The sequence below is a fragment of the Agelaius phoeniceus genome, chromosome 2 (genome assembly GCF_051311805.1).
Source record: "Agelaius phoeniceus isolate bAgePho1 chromosome 2, bAgePho1.hap1, whole genome shotgun sequence".
In the NCBI taxonomy this organism is placed as follows: Eukaryota; Metazoa; Chordata; class Aves; order Passeriformes; family Icteridae; genus Agelaius; species Agelaius phoeniceus.
In genome coordinates this window covers 90,782,492-90,802,703 of record NC_135266.1, presented here as the reverse complement: position 1 = coordinate 90,802,703, position 20,212 = coordinate 90,782,492, and the positions used below count along the sequence as shown (strand labels likewise).

The 20,212-nt window shown below is 39.3% G+C and overlaps 1 protein-coding gene across 1 annotated transcript in view; it reads right to left on the bottom strand.

Moving 5' to 3' along the window:
* Window positions 1-20,212, bottom strand: part of MAN1A2 (mannosidase alpha class 1A member 2) — a 130,444-nt gene that overhangs the window by 1,951 nt on the left and 108,281 nt on the right. Inside the window, exons 10-12 of the mRNA XM_054653295.2 lie at window positions 15,054-15,273; window positions 8,020-8,192; window positions 831-946 (exon numbers count right to left, since the gene is read on the bottom strand). Coding sequence (XP_054509270.2) covers window positions 831-946; window positions 8,020-8,192; window positions 15,054-15,273 — 509 coding nt within the window. The remainder of the gene's footprint in view (window positions 1-830; window positions 947-8,019; window positions 8,193-15,053; window positions 15,274-20,212) is intronic.

Below are 20,212 nucleotides of genomic sequence, written 5' to 3'. Positions count from 1 at the left end.
ATCTCATTGTGAAACCAGTTTCTGGTTCGGGCTATGCTTGTATCAATGTCAAAAGCATCTAATATTCAGCTCTTTAATAAACCTTCATTTTGTTCCACAAGCAGGAAATGCTCCAAACCAAAAGTCAGTAAAAATTTCTGAGTTCTTTCCTAGAAATGCCACCATCTGCAATGCTTGCACTATAATATATCCAGTTTCTGAATGATGCATCAGTGAATTTTCAGATCTCCTTGTGATTATTTAAGATGCAGACAGGATACTGGTGATACATCAAAAGTCAACCTTGCCACCACAGAAGTCCCTTAGGAGCAGATTTCATTCTCTTATTTGGCTTTTATAGGCAGATCAATCATATAGCATCAGTTCCTGGAGAGGTACTGTTTCTCTGCCCTGACCTGTTTGAAACTGCTGCCTCTCTCTTTGGGACCACTGCTTTTAGTCTCCAGAAAATGAACTTGGAGGAGTAAGTGAAATAAAATTAAAGAAGACAGCAGAGGAAGTAGCAGTGGCTGACTTCCTTTTTATAATGGTAACATGAGGCAACAAAGTATTGTGATTACCTGGAGGAATTTGGTAAGAAGCCAGCAGAAGGATAGAATAGCCACACTATCCCCTTAGACACATGAACTTGGAGTCCCTTTTTCCCAGTGAAACATGCTGTGATGCCTGAATTAGACACAAAACCTGCCATTTTCAGGACCTGTTTTCTGTTCTGTTTGGTGCTCCTAATACTCAAAATCAGTCTTTGTCTCCTTTAGCTACCTGTGGAGCATCTTCTAGAATTTAGATGTGAGTTTTTACAGAAAGATGCAGAAGTGAAAAGGACTTACTTCAAAGTTTCAGCAAGGAAAAAGCTCTGCTGTACATCATCATATGTAGGAGATGAGGAATACACATCCTTGACACCAGAAAAGCCACCACTAACTCGGCAATACTTGTCAATTGCCTGCAAAAAGGAAGGGAAAAGACACAGAGAATTTAACTGTAGAACAACATTTGGAAATTTTAAAGCATCAAGCTTGATCAACAAAGAAGGTGGTTCTTTTTGTGCTGCATTTTTCTGCTGTGAATCTCTTTGTTGAAGGATGCTATGGACATTAACAGTTTACGCTGAAAAAAAAAGAAAAATAGACTGGACACATATAGAAGTCGCATCCTTCCAGGGTTATTAATGACATCACATTTGGCAAACTGCTACATGCCAAGAAAGTATTCTGGGGAAGAACACTTTCTTTCCTGGGTATTTACTGTTGGCTGATATTGATGACATGACAAGGACTCCGTAGACTTTTTCTCTGAGCTCATGCAGTTCCTCATCGGACTGGGTAGAACATCACTCAAATCAATGGAGTAAGTGCTGTGATGTGCACAGGAAGGTAACAAACATCCCTGGATTTTGGAGCTGGAAAAGTCTGAAGAGTTATAGGAATTCTTTGATTGGTAGCTACTCATGGAGACTTACTGAAAGTAGAAATAAAATACTGTACTCATCTTTATGGACTGTTGATTCCATCCTGTAAACTCTTCTAGCTCCTGCTTTCTCCCCTCATCTCCTTCTCCTACCTATGCTATTCTTTGTTTCCTGTTTATACAGCTGAAACTCAAGTCAGCTTGCATGCTGGACTGCAGCAGAGCTCTTTACCTTTAAAGCATGGAGTTTAAATCCATGCACATTCCATGAATGAAGGGGCCAATGGATTCTCCCCCTCCCCAGCTCCAACACAGTACTGTGAAAAGGACAATGGAAGAGGAGGAGACTGGAAAGAAAGCATTAGTAGCTCAGAGCACCTCTCGCCTACACTTTCATTATTCCACTCGCATGCGTGACCTTACAGCACACAAGGATATCAGCCATTAAAACTGGCTCTGAAGAAATGATTCACAGGTTATTTGTGCTTCCCTGCTGCTTTGACTGTGCTTCCTCAGCAGATACCAACTCTTTTAATAGATTCATGCAGGGACAGAAAAGAAGCAGGGATGAAGGAAAATGTTTGTCTCGGGATGTCTGTCATTACCAACGACTGAACACAGCCACCTGTAGCTCAGTAATCTATGATTCAGCCTGATAGCCTTGTGTGAAGCTCCTCTCCACATGGTGCTTTAGGCCCACATTTCTGTTAATTCTGATTTTTGCTAGTTATACTCAGCAGAAGCTGAGGGGAGTCAAGGCAGGGGAGCAAATAAGGTTAGAATGATGCCCTTTTTATGCAGAGAAAACAGATTCAATCAAAACTAACTCTTCAAGGACCTCAGTATTGCCTTTGCATACTAGAAATACTGGGAGAGGAATTTTCCACTGGGCAAATGGGCAAAGAATGTCAGCAGATGCTGTCCCTGAAATCAGGAGGAAAAGCAAAAAATTGAGCAGGATACCAGGACAATAAGTCACAGCACAGCAGGTACTACAGCTGACCTCCTCCTAGAACATACTCTTACCCTGTGGAAATCTGAGACTGCTCACGGACTAAAGAATAATCCAGACTGTACAAAGTTCTTTCAAGTTTCCAAAAAGCAAGGTTTTAGAAAAGCAAGTGGAGAGACTGGCAAAAGGATGTTATTGGAATGGCTGTGGCTCTAGAGTCTGATCTTCTGCCAAGAAAGGTACATTCTTTCTTGGCAAAATCTAATGCTTGCTGTAATTCCTTATCTCAAGCACAGTTTTCTCCAAGTTTGAATGGAAACGCTCCATTTTTTGTTAGGACTTGAGTCTAAAAGGAGAAAGTGTCTGGATGAATTCGTTTCAGATTTGGTTACTGGTGCAGGATAGGGCTACAATGAGAGTGCTCACATGCTGAGAGCTGGGTGGACCAGATTTTCTCTACAGTGAAGGGAAAGGTGTATGTGACAGATCTAACCCATGACAATCTCTTTGCACGCTCTTGCACAACAAAAGTGATGCTAGCTACCACATGGCAGCCAAACAACAACATCAACAACACAAACAACCCCAACACCACTCTCTCCACACAAAATCAAATCACACCAATCAACCAAACCAACAAAAAGGAAAGAAAAAAATTAATTGCTTAGCTTCTGAAGAAATAACGCATAAACTGTTTACAGAACCATTTGCATATTCCTCTCCAGAACTCCTACAGCCACCAGGCAGGTGTTATATGAATAAACAAGAGCCAAAGCACTTTTTAGGCAGAAAATGAAGTGCCTGCTCTTGGCACTATCCCCTTTTATAATAATGAAGAACACGACCTTGTGTCTGCTCTGAAGCATGGCAAGATGGAGGAGGAAGCCCCAGTGTTTACAGTAACTCCTGCCAGAATTCCTAGCATACAGCCTGATCAGGACTCTGGTCAACCAGTCAGCAACCCTGATGCTGTCTGCCACAGCCTGTACAGGAGAAATCTGCTAGTGACTGTGACAAAATGAAAACAAGGAATACATGGTACCACTGTTAGGACACCATCTCCTTCCTCCTGAAGAATTAAATCCCCAAGCCAGTGTAAGAGACAAAACTTGCTTATTTTGGAAATTGTACCTAATGGATAGCACTGAGATCCTCCTCTGTGCTGTAGAGGTTTCATATTTGGGTGACTAAGTGCAACACTGGTGAAGCCAGCAGGCCTACAAGACTGGAGAAAGAAAATGTACGATCTATATCAACTTTTTTTTTCCTTACGGTTACTGAGTAACCTTGTATCTTCAGAAATTTCTCCTTAGAAAGACAAACTCATGTTCAGAATAGGCAAAGGATTTATCATAGCTGATCACAGTTCTACATAATACAGGTAGTAATTAACTGTATAGAAAAAAGCCTCTGAAAAATTGCTTTACAACTATTCATCCAAACAGAAAATTTTAAAACATGAACAAGTAATTTGTCCTTGACTCCAAGATGTACAGAACTTCAGGACACTGGCTGAAAAACTTGGTGCCACAGACAAGCTGCTTAAATGCCACTTGAAATTCTCAGTGTTCTGTCTTCACACAGACCTCAGAGCACTTGGTATAGTGGCATCTGCTTTGCCACCCAGATCCACTTTCACTCCAGAGCTGAAGACCAGTCTCCCTGATAAAACAATGCTTAATTTATTGCATCAGAGAATACAGAGAAGCTCCAAGATGATTGGAAGAGTATTAAGGTAATATTGCTACCATTATGTGCCACTGGCAGACTGAATAATTTTAGGATGGCATACCTGATGTTAGTTCCAGTCACTTACAGAGACACATGGAGATATATATTTATAAGAATTAGAGGATAACTGACACCAATCAGCATGGTTTTGTAGAAAACTATTTTGGTCACAAGCTTGATTTCATTCTTTGAGAGCTACAAATTTGACAAATAAAGGTAACTGCAAAGCTGTAATAAACTTAAAAGCTTCTAAGGCAATTGCCATGGTATTTAAGATGTTATGGGAAGACAAGGCAACACTGTACCATATAAATATAATTCCATTTAAAATTGACTGACAGTGCTCTAAGAAAGAACTAGCAATGCAAAATCATCACAAAATAGAGCTGCTTCTCACAGAGATCCACAAGGAGCAGTCTGAAGTTTTATCAATCACTGCAACACTGCTGCTGGCTAAAATGACATACGTAAATAACAGCAGACAGTGTAATCTGCTGGTAACTGGGTGCCAAACAAAATGAGTTTCATAAAACCAGGCACATAATCCTAAATCTAGTCATTGAGACTGTGTAACTGCAGACCCAGGCTAGCCTGGAAGGTAGAGACAACCTTTGGAATGCAGAGACATTTCAAAGACTTCCATGGCCATGTAAGACAGTTCAGTCTGAGTTCCTGTTAGGACATTGCTTTTTATAAACTATGAAAATTCTTTGGAAAGAAAACATGGGGGAAAGGACATTTAAAAATGGCATAGAAAGTCATAGGAAAACCCAATGATTGAGAGCTGAAACTAGGCAAATTCAAATGGGAAATAAAACATGGGTTTTTTAACAGCAAGAATAAATAAATAATGGACCAAACTACAAGAAGTAGCGGGTTTTCTACTTTCCTTTATTCAAATACAGAATATAACAGGAGAATATTCAACAGTATGCTCCTGCCAAATACATGCGTCTCGATTCAAAAGTGACACAAAATGAAATTTCAGTGCCTGTAACATACAGGGAGGTCAACATGAACCTAAGTTCTTTGGAAGTAAAATTTTATATGCTTCTAGAATGGACCCCAGCTCCCTCAGTTTCTCTGAGGGTGTTTTTTGTGGCATATGCAACTTTTCTTGACTGTGCCAACAACATGCCCACAAAAACTGTGCCAGTTTCTTCACCAGCTGTCGTACTCACAGCTTCTAACCCACGAAACTGTGAAACCATATTTCTTTTACCTCCAACTTATGTCTGGCTCTTTTCTGTCTACTCTTCTCTAAGTAGAATCACAGAATAGCTTGGGTTGGAAAGGACCTCAAAGATCATCTAGTTCCAACCTCAATGCCATGGGTATGGATGCCACTCACTAGAACAGGATGCTCAAGGCACCATCCAACCTTACCTTGAACACTTAACATCCACAGCTTCTCTGGGCAACCTGTTCCAGTGCCTCACCATGCTGTCAGTAGAGAATTTCTTTCTAACATCTAATATAAATCTGTCCTCTTTCAGTTGAAAACCATTGACTTTTGTCCTGTCACTATCTGCCCACATAAAAACTCCATCTCACTTCTTTTAATAAGCCCTTTTTAGGTACTAGAAGGCTGCAATGAGGTCTCCCTGGAGCCTTCCCTTCCCCAGGCTGAGCAACCCCAGCTCTCTCAGCCTGTCTTTGTAGGAGAGGTGCTCCCACCCTTGAATCATATTTCTGTCCCTTCCTGGAACCTGCTCTAAAAGGTCCATGTCATTCTTGTGCTGAGGACCCCAGATCTGGGTGTAGCTGAGGTCTCATGAGGACAGAGAGCTATAGGTCTTTCTCCTCCATCTTAGTACCAATCCTCAGTTTGCCTGAAGTTAGCCTGAGCTTCAGGTCTTGGCTATTTATTTTCACTGTTAATAGAAGCTCTGATGAACTCAGCAGCCTCTCTCTGGTGCAGTCCCATTTAGTGAGATACACAAGTCCACAACTCTTAATTGAACCCTTTATTCACACAGCTCAGATCAGTAATTGGCTTTACATGCCTATTGTGAAATGGTGGCTCTTACTGCTTTCAAATAATTAGCTTGAAAAGGATTTTAGTAATTTTCTGTATTTACCCTGAGTATCCTCCCTGCATATTTCTGTAATACTTCAGCCAGCCCCCCAGCACACCATCATCCAATTTGACTGGCCCAATACAATTGAGATGAATGCTGTCTCTAGTGCTAAGTACAGTATTAGGGAGAATTAGCCTTTTTTTCATCAGGAAAGAGACTGAGATGCTGTCACAGGGATTTATGATCACTGAGGGAATGTAAGATTGAACTTTCTGTTTTTTCCCCCAGAGACACTGGATTTGGAGAGATGCAACAAAACAGGCCATGGAAAAAGCATAAGATTTGCACTAAAGTGCATAAGTTTTGTCAAAAAATATAGATAATAAATCCAAGTATGCTTCAGAGGTTGGAAGGCAAAAGGAAGACAAATTCAGAGAGTGTTGTACAACAGCAGTAAGCCAACTGCTCTGCGTGTCACACCAGCTTCTTCTCTATTTATAAATGATGGAATAAACACAGCCAGGGCTGTGTATGATGAGGAAGAAGAAAAAGTAGTGAGTAGGTGTGAGGAATAAACACAAGAACTTATTATCTATATGCAATGAACAGAAAATCCTGGGGAACAAAAAGCTTCAAGCTTCTGTGTCAGTACGATGGTGGGGTAGGAAAATTCCTAATTGTGGGAAGGAGGGGTTTGCAAAATTATTTATGAAGAAGTCAAAAATATTTTATGGCTATGGTAGATAAAGAAATCTTGTATCAAGGAAACAACAAGCAGAAGAAGGCAGTCTGTAAGGATAGAGGCAATTAAGCACAGGGGCTGCTTGATTTACAACTTCAATGGAGGTTGACAGAAGGATAAAATAAAATCCTACCCCGCACACAGAGAAAATTGGAGGCAGGGGAGGAGGAAGGGAGGGTTTGTTTTGAAAGCATTAATGGGAACCAAGATAATGAAAGCAAATGGAGAAAACTGAGCAAAACGCAATTAAAACACATGCTTTGCAGTGTGCTTAAGAGACTGATCCTGGCTTGAAAATCTTTACATCTGTATATTTTTTAACCTATTACAAAGGATCCCGCCTCAGCTTGGATTATTCAGCCATAGCTTCTGAAAGGAGCTTGGTTAGATCAGCAAGAATTTGTAGGATCTACACAGGCAAGGGACAATGTTTTGGAGACAGCAGCAATGCATTCTGGAATACAAATGCGGAACCTGTCTCCAGAATAACATAATTCTTGTTGGAACAAAACAGACTAAAAGGCAAAACCACACTAATACACAACTGTAAAATACCTGGCCTCTTCTAGGTGTTGCAGCTGTGCTGAGGAATGGATAGTAATGAGCTTGGCTAAATATTCTGAATACAGGCATCTCAACAGATCTCTTCCCACCTTTTCTTGATGTCTTGCTTCTGGAGCAAAACTGGTTTTCAGCCACAGAATAAACTTACCCAGTCTCCTGGTTTGTCTCTTCCTTTGCTTTTCTCTCATCTCCTCTGGATGTAGTCAAAATATTTCATTACTGTCTTGTTATCTTTAATGTTTATTCTCATCTTTGAAACTGGCTTTGAGCTGTTTCCAAAGAATGCTGGAGCAATTCAGGGAAGTAGAGAAACTCTCGGGGGCTGCACACTACTGACGACAGTAGGAGTCATGACTAAGGAGTTCTGTTTCAGCGCCTGAACTCATGGGCTGTGTAATGCTGAATGCACCTCTCACCTGAGCATCTGACTCAGCAAATGCAAAATAGCAATAATTGTGTGCACCTTCATATGTACCCTGGTTTACAGGAAACTGTGAAAATCAATTACTACTCCAAGTGTTTCATTACCATGAGACTGAAGTGGCTTCAAAGGGGAAATACACAAAATTAAATTACTAACAGATGATTAATAGAGTTACCTGTGCTGCCTCCCAGCCCCACTGCCTGTACTTGGGATCGTGGGTGAATCTCCACATATACCAGTAGGTCTCAATCACCTCTGGCCTTAGGATGTAGTACTTCTCATTCTGCCGTACTGCCACCGCCTCCACGCCACCATCAAATTTGAATGCTTCTGGGCCCAGCTTTAGTGCTGCAGAGGAAACAAACAACCAAAAAAAAAAAAAAAAGTAAAGGTAAGAAAAAATTTGTTCCATACCAATCTTTGCAGGAAGGATGGGTAGGAAGGAGACTGCTTTATCCTAAGGTTGTGGAAAAAAAAAATAGAACCTTTAAGCAGTCTCATAAATATTTCCTACTTTTGAGGCCTATAATTTTTCTTATGAATAATTTATCTAATTCCTTTGAGAAAACGACCTATTTTGACAGGACTACAGTAATCCTCTTGAAAACTAATGGAACACTAAGAATATAAACACACTAACACATTCAATTATAGGATAAAATTGAAGTGACCAACATCAGTTCCTTATAAGAAAATGAAAAAAGAAGAAAAGGGTCAACACAGGTTTTCCTGTCCTTTGATCCCACCCAGCACAGTAGGAAAAGATCTTGGAACTAAACCAAGTAGTATCATACCAAATAACCTGTATCTTTATCCAAACTGTTGGTTTAAGGATGTACTGTCAGGTCACTGTAACTGATGTGCTGTGATCTTCAAGTAAAGGGTTTACAACTGGGCAATGAAGTCTTAAGTACACCAGAAAATAAATCTCTGAAATAAGAGATTCACTGTTTAAGCCCTTAAAGGAACCTGTAAAGGCCCTGTGCCAGCACCTGGAAGACTACTCATATAAGAACAACACACCTGTAGAATAACTGTCTATAATAAGAAGTTACACATATTTTGTATTAGCTGCACATTGGTCCTCAAATTTAACATTACTTATGCACTCTTATTACTGCACCTCACCATTTATTTTGGCAGAGAATTTTTAAGGTGCTGAACTCTGAAGCTGCACTCAAGCTTTAAAAATTATCAAAGCAATTAATCGTCTAATTCCTATGGGCTAGATGCAAATTAACCAAGGTTTCACGGGTCTGAAAGGGGAACCTTAGAATGCTATAATGAAAAATACAAGCAACTCTCAGTGCAGCCCCAGCAGAAAATCTTCAGAAGTTCCTTAACCTTTTTGTTTCAAGGGACTATGGCTCTGGATGCCAAAAGAAAAAACATCACACCGCTTCAGCCACATGAATGGTAAGAGAAACTCCATCAAGAAATGTTTATTGCACTTCTTTCAAAATGGGCCACTTTACCCACTTAAGTTTCACTTAAAAAATTATATAAATCTCACTATAAAATAGACGGGATTAGATACAGAGTTCTACCAATCCAAAATTCTGAGTACAAGAATGGTTATCCTGGACCAGATGGAATTCTGTCTGCTCCAGTGTCACATCAACAATAGCCAAGATCACACATTGATGGGGAAGTGGAAGCCATCAAGTATATGAGATACCTGTTTCCATCTTTTCTATCAGCCTCCACTGTTTTTGAGCTCAAGACTTCTCCCATACTAGACATACTTTTTTAGGTGGTCAGTAATTCTTAATAAATTTATTTCCCAAGTACTCATCTGGTGCTTCCTTAAATCTGTGTAAGCCTTGAGCATCCAAAACAACCTCTGCTAAGGAGTTCCACATCTCTAATACCTATTTGATGCAGAACCACTCTCCAATCCCTATGTGATTTCTGATGAATTCTACCTAGAATACTATTCAATTCAGTTGTGCCTTGAATGGAAACTGTTCTATGCCCCTAGTTAATCTTTTTGCCCTTCTCTGCAACTCTTCCAGTTCTACTATATCCTTTGTTAAATGAGAAAGGACCAGCAAATACAGGGAAAAAAAGTGCAGGTGAGATTAATACAGTGACATAATGACATTTTCTATTTTTCTCTTTCTCATTTTGTTTTTCCTGAGTGCTACTGAGTTGACGTTTTCATAATCTCAAAAGCAATTTCCTGAATTGCAATGGTCAGTTAGCACTCATCATTTAATATGTAAGGTTAGAAATCATTTTTTCAGAGGTGCCTCACTTCCCAATTAACTACATTGGATTTAATTTAGCAATTTATTATGCAGTTACTCAACCTCATAAGGTCCTTGTGAAGTGCTTTTATTTGTTATTATCAGCACACTTAGTTTATTATTCCTGCCCTTTGCTGATCATTTATATATGTGTGTGCTTTATTTATAGATAATACATACTAAAATATGAAATGCAAATATACTACACACTTACAATGTATATAAATACAGTATACATTTTACACACCTACAGACATACATATATGAAATATATCAAGAGTACAGCTGGTTAACCAGCATTTATACACTGCAAGAGTGGAGTATTTACCTCTATCCTCTTTTCTATATTATGCCCCTTTTCTTCCTCCATGCAGGTACTGGCTGCTTAGATTGTAATTGTTTAATGTCGCCAATGGGCCTTAGTAAAACACTTGTTAAAAAGCCTTTTGGAATCAGGGAAACATCACAGCTATGTTAGTCTAATCCACCAAAGAAGCTGGAGTTCTGGTGATCCACAACCTACAGAAACTGTGATGTCTTCTCTTGCTTTGTAGCCTGCTCGTGCATTAAATCCTTAATTATTTACTCACACCTATTCCTAATGCTATTGAGCACTACAAGAAATTAAACTACCCAAGGATGGGTGACCACTGCATGTTGAGATGATTTCACCAAATTCTTATCTGAAACCAAGGACGTAAAATTATAGCTAACTAAAGAAAAGAAGCTATTATGGACACAATACCTTTCAGGGGCCATTCTTCTAAGTCAAGAACCATCTAAGGCCATTTTACAATGCTATAGTGATCACAGAATAATCCAAATGTTTTCATATTAATAGTGCCAATAGACTATATTCTAGGCAGGGAGAATAGATGAGAAACAATTTCATACCAGTGCAAAGCTGAACAACCACCATTTAAAAAAATTTAACTGACATAAAGTTGACTTCAATGAGAGCTGTATTTAGCACTGCCAAAAAAAGGGGCAAATCTTTGCACTTTTAGATAAATATATTTCTAATTCTGTAAGTATTTTTGAAAATATTGTCTGTTTTGTATGTTTCTTTAAGACTACAATCAATCTACCAATAAATTTCCTGAAAGTAAGAAAGGATTCATAACTATAATAATGCTTGCTAGGCTCTAACTCATACAAAATTGGAGGAACAGAACATTCAAGACACTTCTCTGTGAGACTCTGATTCTCATTGCTATTTCATACATCTCACAAAAACATGTTATTATTCTCATTTCCTCAGCCTTGCCTGTTTAGCTGCTTACTGAAAGTCTTGGGGCAGAGACAGCATCTACTCATACCATTGCATATGTCTCAGCTGAAATCTTAGTCATCTGGCTTATTCTGCACTAGAATTGTCACACATAAAAAACAGCTAAAGCTGTACTGCGATTCTGAGGACAGCTCTTGTCAAGAAACTTTAAAGGAGTGCAAAAAATTTCATCCTAAAAGAAGCTCTCTGTAGTCAGTCAATACTTTACACACTATCAGCTAATGGCTAGAAAATTCTTATGCATAAGGGATGGTAGAGTGTACTAAAAATACTGCATGCTATAGATCAGCACACAATACCATCTAGACAGATAATTTTGCTTATTTATCTAACCTCTACAATACTTATGAAAGCTGGTTATTTAGATTGATTTGTTAGTGATCTTTCCATTCCTTTGATTTCATTGGACTTGTTTTTTGTAGCCATCTACAGATTTCGCATTGCCAATTATTTTATGCCTGTGTCATGGTGCTCAGTGGTTCACATTAAGCATGAAAAACAAAGAACTAATAACCAGAAACCAGAACACCTCAAGATGTGTAGTACTCACACAAGCTTAAACAGCAAGAAACCTTGTGCCATGAGCACAGGAAGCTGTATTTTTGTACCCTTACCAATGCCCACTGACAGCATTGTGATTTCTTCTACTGGCAAACGGGCACACTATCTTTGTTTTTCTCAATCTTCTCTTCAAACTGAGAGCACACAGGACTACAGGAAAATGCTGAAATTTCCTGTCACAGGATGGGAAATTTAGGATGGCTGCAGCATTCATCCATTGATAGTTCGTGGTACAAAAAATAGTAGAGTTGGTAGGAAGCAGAGACATGTACAGACTATACATCATAAGACTATTCTGGTTACAGTTAAGTTTTCTCACTGACCATCAATAAGCCTTTTCAAATCCTTTCTAAGGGGTGCCACATGCATTCACAATTTCCTGAAGAGGGGAAGAGCCTTGGAGGGGGCTCTCATGCTGCCATGCCCAAGAGATCCTGGAAACACAAATCACTTGCTCAGAGGCAGACCAGAACCACGACTGCACCCCCTGCCTTCACCTTCCAAAATCCACCAGCCTCCTCCAGCTGCTGAATTAGAAAGACATTCTTTGAGCAGTGCTACAGACTGATCTTCAGCTCAAGCAGAATATACAAGGATTTTCACAGGGCCATGGCAAGGGCCCAAGCTTCTCACAACATACCTAGTCAGTTCTCCAGCATCTCAGTCTGGAGTCTAAGGTCTTCTCTCAGGTATTCCTGGGGAACATTGACAGGTGACTCAGATTATCAGTGGGACTACATCCCTGCATAAACTTCTCAATTACATGGCAGTGATGCTAGATGCCACTGGGACATAATCCCCAAGAAAATACATCAGGAGTAGTTTCAAGGACTTTCCAGCTTCTCTGTACCAGTCAGCACTAAAATAACCACCTTTCTGAAATATCAGGGGTTTTTTTCTAACAGGTTTTAAACCTGCAATATGTGCAACAGGTTGATGATAGTTGTCAATATAATGCCCTCATTTTCCAGAAATGCTTTTATTCTGTGAAATTCTGTTTCAATTTTGCTGAGCCTGAAGCTCAGCTATGGAAATTTAGGTTGCTTCATAAAGTAGTATTTTCATACTGAAGTATTACATCACCATTACTGTAATTTATTACAAGCAGCTGTGGGATAACACAGGAAAGGGCAGCTCTGCTGCTTTATCTAAAGAAAGAGCTGCCTAACCCCTGCCTGCAGTCTCTGCATCCTTCTCCCTCCTCTGGGCATGCCCAATGGGGCAAACTCTCCCATGTCCATAGGAGAAAAATCAGGAAATTCCCTTTGCCTGCTGAACCATAAACCTATTAGCTGAACCAGGATGACTGTCTGCCCTCTTAAAGATGCTTTTTCTGCCATCAGCCAGTTCTGCCATTAAAGTGTACCATTATGCTCAAATCCTGCTGTTGAAACATAACAAAGAAGTTGACATTTTTGCATATATAAGTTCTTAATATCCTTTGAAAAATCAGGCCAGAAAATTAAAACCAAAACATCCAAATACAAACAATCCACATTCCTGGGACTGCATGACTGAACAAAAGAGAACAAGGGCATTGCAAATTTATAGCTGTCTGTACAGCTTTCAGTCTTTCTTGCTCATGTGTTCTTATACAGTCATTAAATATGTAATCAAAACTTTTATCTCCCCCATCTTTTGACTTATTTAGGGTACAGAATAAACATCTGAAGGAATAAAATTAGGTCTGCTCAAACAACTGTGAATTTAACATTGCTTATTTTTAAATGTCTAATTAAACATTTAAATGCAATTTTTCAGAATGCAACAATAGCTGCTATGTCCTACCTTTTTTTCTTAAGCATACTCATATTTTTTTCTTTTCCTTTTTTTAAAACTGTTGCTACCCAAATAAAATTATCACTTCTGTGACTGAATTATTTAGAAAGACAGGCAACTATACAATGATACGATGTAATCCTGTGGATAAATACATGAATTCTCACCTTAAAACTGCTTAAGTTATAGTTTCCATTATTTCTACTGGGAAGGTATTCCAGAAACACACTTCTCTGATAGCCATGCAAAACCATTTCCAATCTCCAACCTACATTTATGCACAGCGAGCTTAAAAATCTTGCTCTCGTTACAACTGTGTTCTTTTATATCCTAAAATAACTATTTCTCTTCAGTGTTTACCCCCTGAGATGGCAATAAATTTGTTCCTTTCTTCAGTATTATTTTTCTAGCCTGGGCAGGCCAATCTCTCATATTTTCGCCACTGTAAGATAAAAGCTCTGTCACTCTATTCATTCTCTTGGTCCTTCTCTGCATTTGTTCTGCTTGAAATTCAGATTTATACAGAGTATTCAGGGTGACAAATTACACATGTCTTCTAAGGCAGTCTTAATATTATCTAATCTCTGCTGAAATTCTTCATCTGATACAGACCAGGACATTTTTCAACTCCCACTTCAGACAAAGAGCTCCTGACTTTTTCTGGCAAACTTCTTATTTCTGATAGTCCAGTTCTCAAGATGTCCCTGACTGCTATTCTGAGACTCTTCCATTTTAATTATGTTCTACAACTATAGCCACCATAAGCATACTCAGTACACTTCAAGCATCAAGGTCACTATAAAATAATCCTGGTCCAAAAGACTGACCTTGAGAAACTTCCAGCCCAACAATGAAGTCTGATGCTGCCTCCTCACTAGCCAGGCCTTTGGCCTTCTCACAGTCTGTAGAATACTCTTCGTCCTCTCTTGTTTAATTGTACCCACTCAGAATGGACTATTACTAAAACCAATAAAAAGTCTATTAACAATTTTTTTCCTCAACTGTAAGAATAGAATATATGAAAGTAAAAACTTCCCTATAAATCTCTGAGAACAAGAGGTCACACAAATTCCTTCCTCACCATACCCATATAACCCATCTTAGCTGACTGATCCAAAACTGAGGACAAGCATGCATGAAGGAACCATAAAATCTGGGTTTAGATTTACTCACCATGATGAAGAGCAGAAGTAAATACACAGATGTTAAAAATCCACACTGGTATAAAACCAGTGCATGTTAGACAAGGTCCATAACAAATCCTAACAATAATTACAAGAGGTGCTGTATTTTAACTATTGAAATAATTAGGTTAACAAGAGGTCTTACTTGTCCTGTCATATGACTCATGACATGTATGTGCAATTTCAGCTCCGAGCTGCAAATAATGTCCAGCTTTATCATCTCTGGAACCATCTGCTCCAAGGGCAAACATTCCACCTGCAAAACAGGTCAAATGGCCCATCTTTCTTTCAAGATGCCCATTCTTCCACTCCCCAATGAAGGTCAGTCCTCCATTGGACTTTCTGATGAGATGTTTTTCTATGGCCTAGAAAGAGATTAAGAGAACATTTAAATGCTGTTTCACATGCACTTTTTACTTATTAACATTCCTTTATCGAGCAAAGTCTGGCTTTCGAAACAAAAATAATTTTCTTTTTTCAAATGCACTTCTGAGCACTACTGGAACAGACAGCTATAAGAATATAATTTCAAAGCACAAAAAAGAAGAATATCCTAACTGCTAAAAATGCTAATGACATCTAACATAGGAAAATCACAACATAGACAATACTGCACTTCAGAATTCAAAACTTATTTTATGGCTCAAGCAGTATTTGTCTAACTGCTAACTCTGGGAAGTACCAGAGCTCTGTGCACTCTGTGAGTACTCAGAAAACACATCCATGTTGGAAACTTTTGGTCAGCAACATATGCAAATAGTCAGTCTTTAATAGGAAGTGGCAGGAATGCTCCAGCCACCTTCTAGCTTCTCCATAGCAGCTTTCTGATTGCACATTCTCAAATGATGGGTGTTGGAGGAGCTGCTCACAAAAAACCCCTTTATTTTATACGTGACGCAACTGCTGCTTTCTTTTTGCACATTTGTACCAAAACATGCTGTTGCTTGTGACTTAAAAATTGTATCCTTCTCTTAGAAGAACAGCTGACTTAACTTCCCAAAGTTTGCAAACTAGATGGAACAATGTTTGCTTAAGCCTGTTTCAGAGAGGATCACAATTCCCACCAACTACTTCAGTATCTACTATGTCTAGCATTAGACAGTGAGAAAGTAATGAAAGAGAAGTGCTGGCCTGCACTCCTGTTGGGTTAATTCCTTCCCTAATACCACTGATAGATCTGAGGTTTGTGCTCATGGCAGGATCCAGAGAGAAGAAGGCAGAAGTAACTGACAGAGCAGAAACCAGTAAGTCTCTGACAGCTGCCAGGGTGGTTGTCTAACCATCAGGCAAATTGGTATTGACGACTGCCTTCTGCTGCTAAGGAGCCTGATGTGGTTAACTCTACAAGCCTCATTTGGGCAGAAAGTACTGGTACAGGAAGTATTGGATCTGCTGAAAACTGCTATTGGAAAGGATATCAAGATCTGGAGCACTAACTCTGTTGATTCCATTATTCTAGACTGTGACAAAACGGATGTTTTTGGACCACATGGTACATAAAAGTTGAGCCCTCTTTGAAGGAAAGTCACTTGAACTGTGAAGAGCAGAAAGGCATATGGATTATTTATTTCCTAGAGAAAAGCATTTTTTTCCAAATGCTAAGTGACATCTCCTTTTGAATTGTATCTTCCCATAATTTCATAACTGTTGAAGAGCAAATGGTTGCAGAAGCATTTCCAGCAGGACAAAATTGCTGTGGCTAGCACCAGGATAGCCAACAAAGGCCAAATTTATATACTTCTCCATGAGCTACACTTCTACTCCAGATTTGCTTTCATGGTTTGACTGAAGAGGATGTTCTAGGTGCAACATGCTCCTCTTCTGAGCAGAAAACACATCTTCTGAACTTGGAAATAACTGCCTGGTAGAAGGGGTAGTTTTTGAAATCTGAAAATCAAGTCCTATCAGCTACTTAATAACTAGGTTAGGTTCTGAGAGTCACAAAGGAAGCACCTCAAGAATATAAATGCAACTCTCTCAAAATACTTTATCGTTCAACAACCTGCTGCCTGCCAACTGCAAAAAAATGACAATTGGTATTTACAGTAATTAACAAGGGACAGCTGGGCATTGCTGGGAGCCCAAGGGTGCAGGTTGGGATGGGTGTGGCATTTGTACCCTTGGCTGGATGGCTGAGGCCACAGAGCACTCCAACAAGAACTGCAAAGCAGTGACATCCAGCTGGACTACAAGGAGTATACATGTACCAGAGTGGACATGTACACCCCAACTCCCAAAGGGAAGATTTAGTTCACATCAACTAAGAGATTAACTAATGGAAAGAGCTTCCTTAGTCTGAGCAATGCCTGAGCAACAGGGGTGGTTGAGGTCCCTTGGTTTGTTCAGCCTAGAGAAGAGACTGAGGGGAGACCTCATTGCAGCCTTCAACATCCTCACAAGGGGCAGTGGAGGGAAAGGCACTGATCTCTTCACTCTTGAGACCAGTGACAGCAGCCATGGGAACAGCCTGAAGTTGTGTCAGGGGAGGTTTAGGTTGGATAGCAAGAAAAGGTTCTTCACCCAGAGGGTGGCTGGGCACTGGAACAGGCTGCCCAGGGCAGTGGTTACAGCACCAAGCCTGACAGAATTCAGAAGTGTTTTGACAACCCTCTCAGGCACATGGTGTGACTCTTGGGTTGTCCTGTGCAGGGTCAGGAGCTGTATTCAATGATTCCTGAGGGTCCCCTGCTATTCAAGGTACTCTGTGATTCTATGCAAAACCTCATGTTCCCTGAACATTCCCTGTGCTTTTCATGACTACAAAAAAAATAGCATTTTCTGAGCTGTCTTGCAGCAGTACTTGCTATGTTGTGACAGTCAAGCACACGGCTGAATCCTTCTTTTAGCTACCTAATGCTGTGCAGTAAGAAAGAGTAAGGATCAAATTTATGAGCCTAACAGATTAGGCTACTCAAGGCAGCAGATCAAAAAGAAGCTTACCTATCCTCCAGCTGATGTGAGAAGGAAAAAGACACTTGAAACCAGACTAGCTGGAAGGCCCACATGGTGATGTTGAAAGCAAAGTTAAGAGGCCCATCCTCAATTTTTATCCCCACAAAAAATTCCCAGCAGGTTTCACAATTTCAGCTTTTATCACAGCTGTGAATTTCCATACTAGGACATGGCACTGAAATGTCCTTTACAGTGCAAGATTGCACCCGTGTTATATACAGAGGGGTGATGGATATACAAATTGTTTGTATGTATGTAAGGAAGTATGTGGTGACCTGGATAAGACTTCATATGCCATGGATTGGAAACCATGACATCTGAAGAACAGATGCTGCATTCTTCTTCCCTGTGATAGTTCCAAGGAATGAGATATCACTGTCTACTGCAAGACTTAGGACTGAGGTCATGTTGTCCATCTTCCACTCACACTGCTGTAATAAGATAAGGGAGTGAAGTGTGGCTGGACAGAGACATTCTTTTAGACTGGTGGGTGCTGAGAACATTTCCAACTCTGTGCTGTGAGTGGGAGGAATGCATGCTACACCTTTCCCCTTCTGCTTTCACAAATGATGCAAAGAGCTTCTGCTCCACATTTTGAAAAACAAAGAATAAGAAGTGTTAGCTATGGAGGAAGACCTATATTATAGGCAAGAACAAAAGAATGGTAAGGGAACAGCCTCTTAAAAAAATTTAAATAAAAATTCGAATTGCTGTTATGCAAAGCGAATCCCTCTTAATGACTCTTTGCCTATGTCTTTCAATGTCAAGTAGAACCTGGGGGAGACACAAACCCTGAAACAGAGTATGTTCCATAGCACATAAATCAGTACAGTTAATGCAGACTCAAATGTACAGGGTGGGTTTAACTGAGAAAAAGCAGAAGGAACCCTCTGATACTTGGACTGCAGGACATATCACACATGAATAAGGAACAGCTTGGCTTTTCCTCCCTCCTATCCACAGAGTGTTTTCACCTGGTCCCAAATTTGCCTTGCTCTGTCTCCATTCAGAGATGTGCCCAAATAAAATGTTTGCAAGATGTTTTACAGTGAAGAGGATGACCAGGAGAGTTTATTTCCTCTAATTTTGAAGTGTTCACAGTTTAAGAATCAGAGTAAAATATTTCAACAGTAACCACAATGGAAGCTAAATATCAACTCCTAAACATCTCTAAACCCACACGACCTCATACACTGTATTTTAACATAAAATATACACAAGTAATGTTATGAACTAGTAATATAGATTTTAACAAACCCTTGAAAGCTAAGTTCAAAAGGACTGGGAAACAGCCAATGCTTTATCAGTAGTTAAAAAAGTTAATAAAACAATTATATAAAATGAATGATGTGGTTTCAAAAATAAATGTTTGATTGATATGTGTATGCTGATAGTAGAAATATTAGAGATTTTTAGAATTTCTTGGCATTTTACAAAATATTAGTCCTGAACAAGTAAAGAAAAAAAAATTGTGAAAAAATCAAAAAAATCCTTATCCCATGAAGATTCTGCATAGCTACTTTATTCAACACCAGGCAGTATTTCTAACAATGATCTCCAAGAAAAATGCTAGGAAAAAAAATTGCAGATGACACAAAAATTGATATAACTATAGATAATGATAAAGGAAAAGTCAGTTCTGTAAAATCACTGAGAGCAGGTGACAAAACGGGTTTTGCCTGAACAATGTGTTGCAATAGAGATAAGTGTAAGGTCAAACACTGAGGAATCGGGAATGTAAATCACAGTGGTAGGAAAGCAGTAAATCGAAAAGATTATAACCAGCTTCAGAATAAAGCAACTGGAAAGTGGTTGATGGTATGAGGCAAAGGTTAAGAGTACAAGCAGAGCTTCTGGCTGGATGAAGAGGATAAAACCAAGAAGGAATCGGTTACAAGAAGAATCACATCAGAAGAACCATTACATTGCTGTCTCCATACTGAAGATACTGGAAAATACATAGAAAAAAGCTTAAGAAATAATTCAAAATATGCTTTATCTTGTGAGACCCAAAAAAGAGAAAGAAAAAAAAAGGCACTTTTACTTCAGGAGAGAATGTCTATTGTACATTTGACAGTAACCATCTATATGGTGCAGATAACCCTTTAAAACAATGTAGAGAAGGAAAAAGTCAAAGCAGCTGGAAGTCAAATGTAATCAAATTCAGGTCAGATATAAGACATATTACAGCTTCAAAGCAATTTTGCACTAGAACTTTCACTATATATCTTGTAAAATGTGAATTTTGAGAATTCCAAGAATAGGTGTTTTGCTTTAGAAGACCGACCACACTAAAACTAAGCTGTAAAAACTTATGTTGAAAGCAACAGGGCATGCACAGAGCCTGGAACA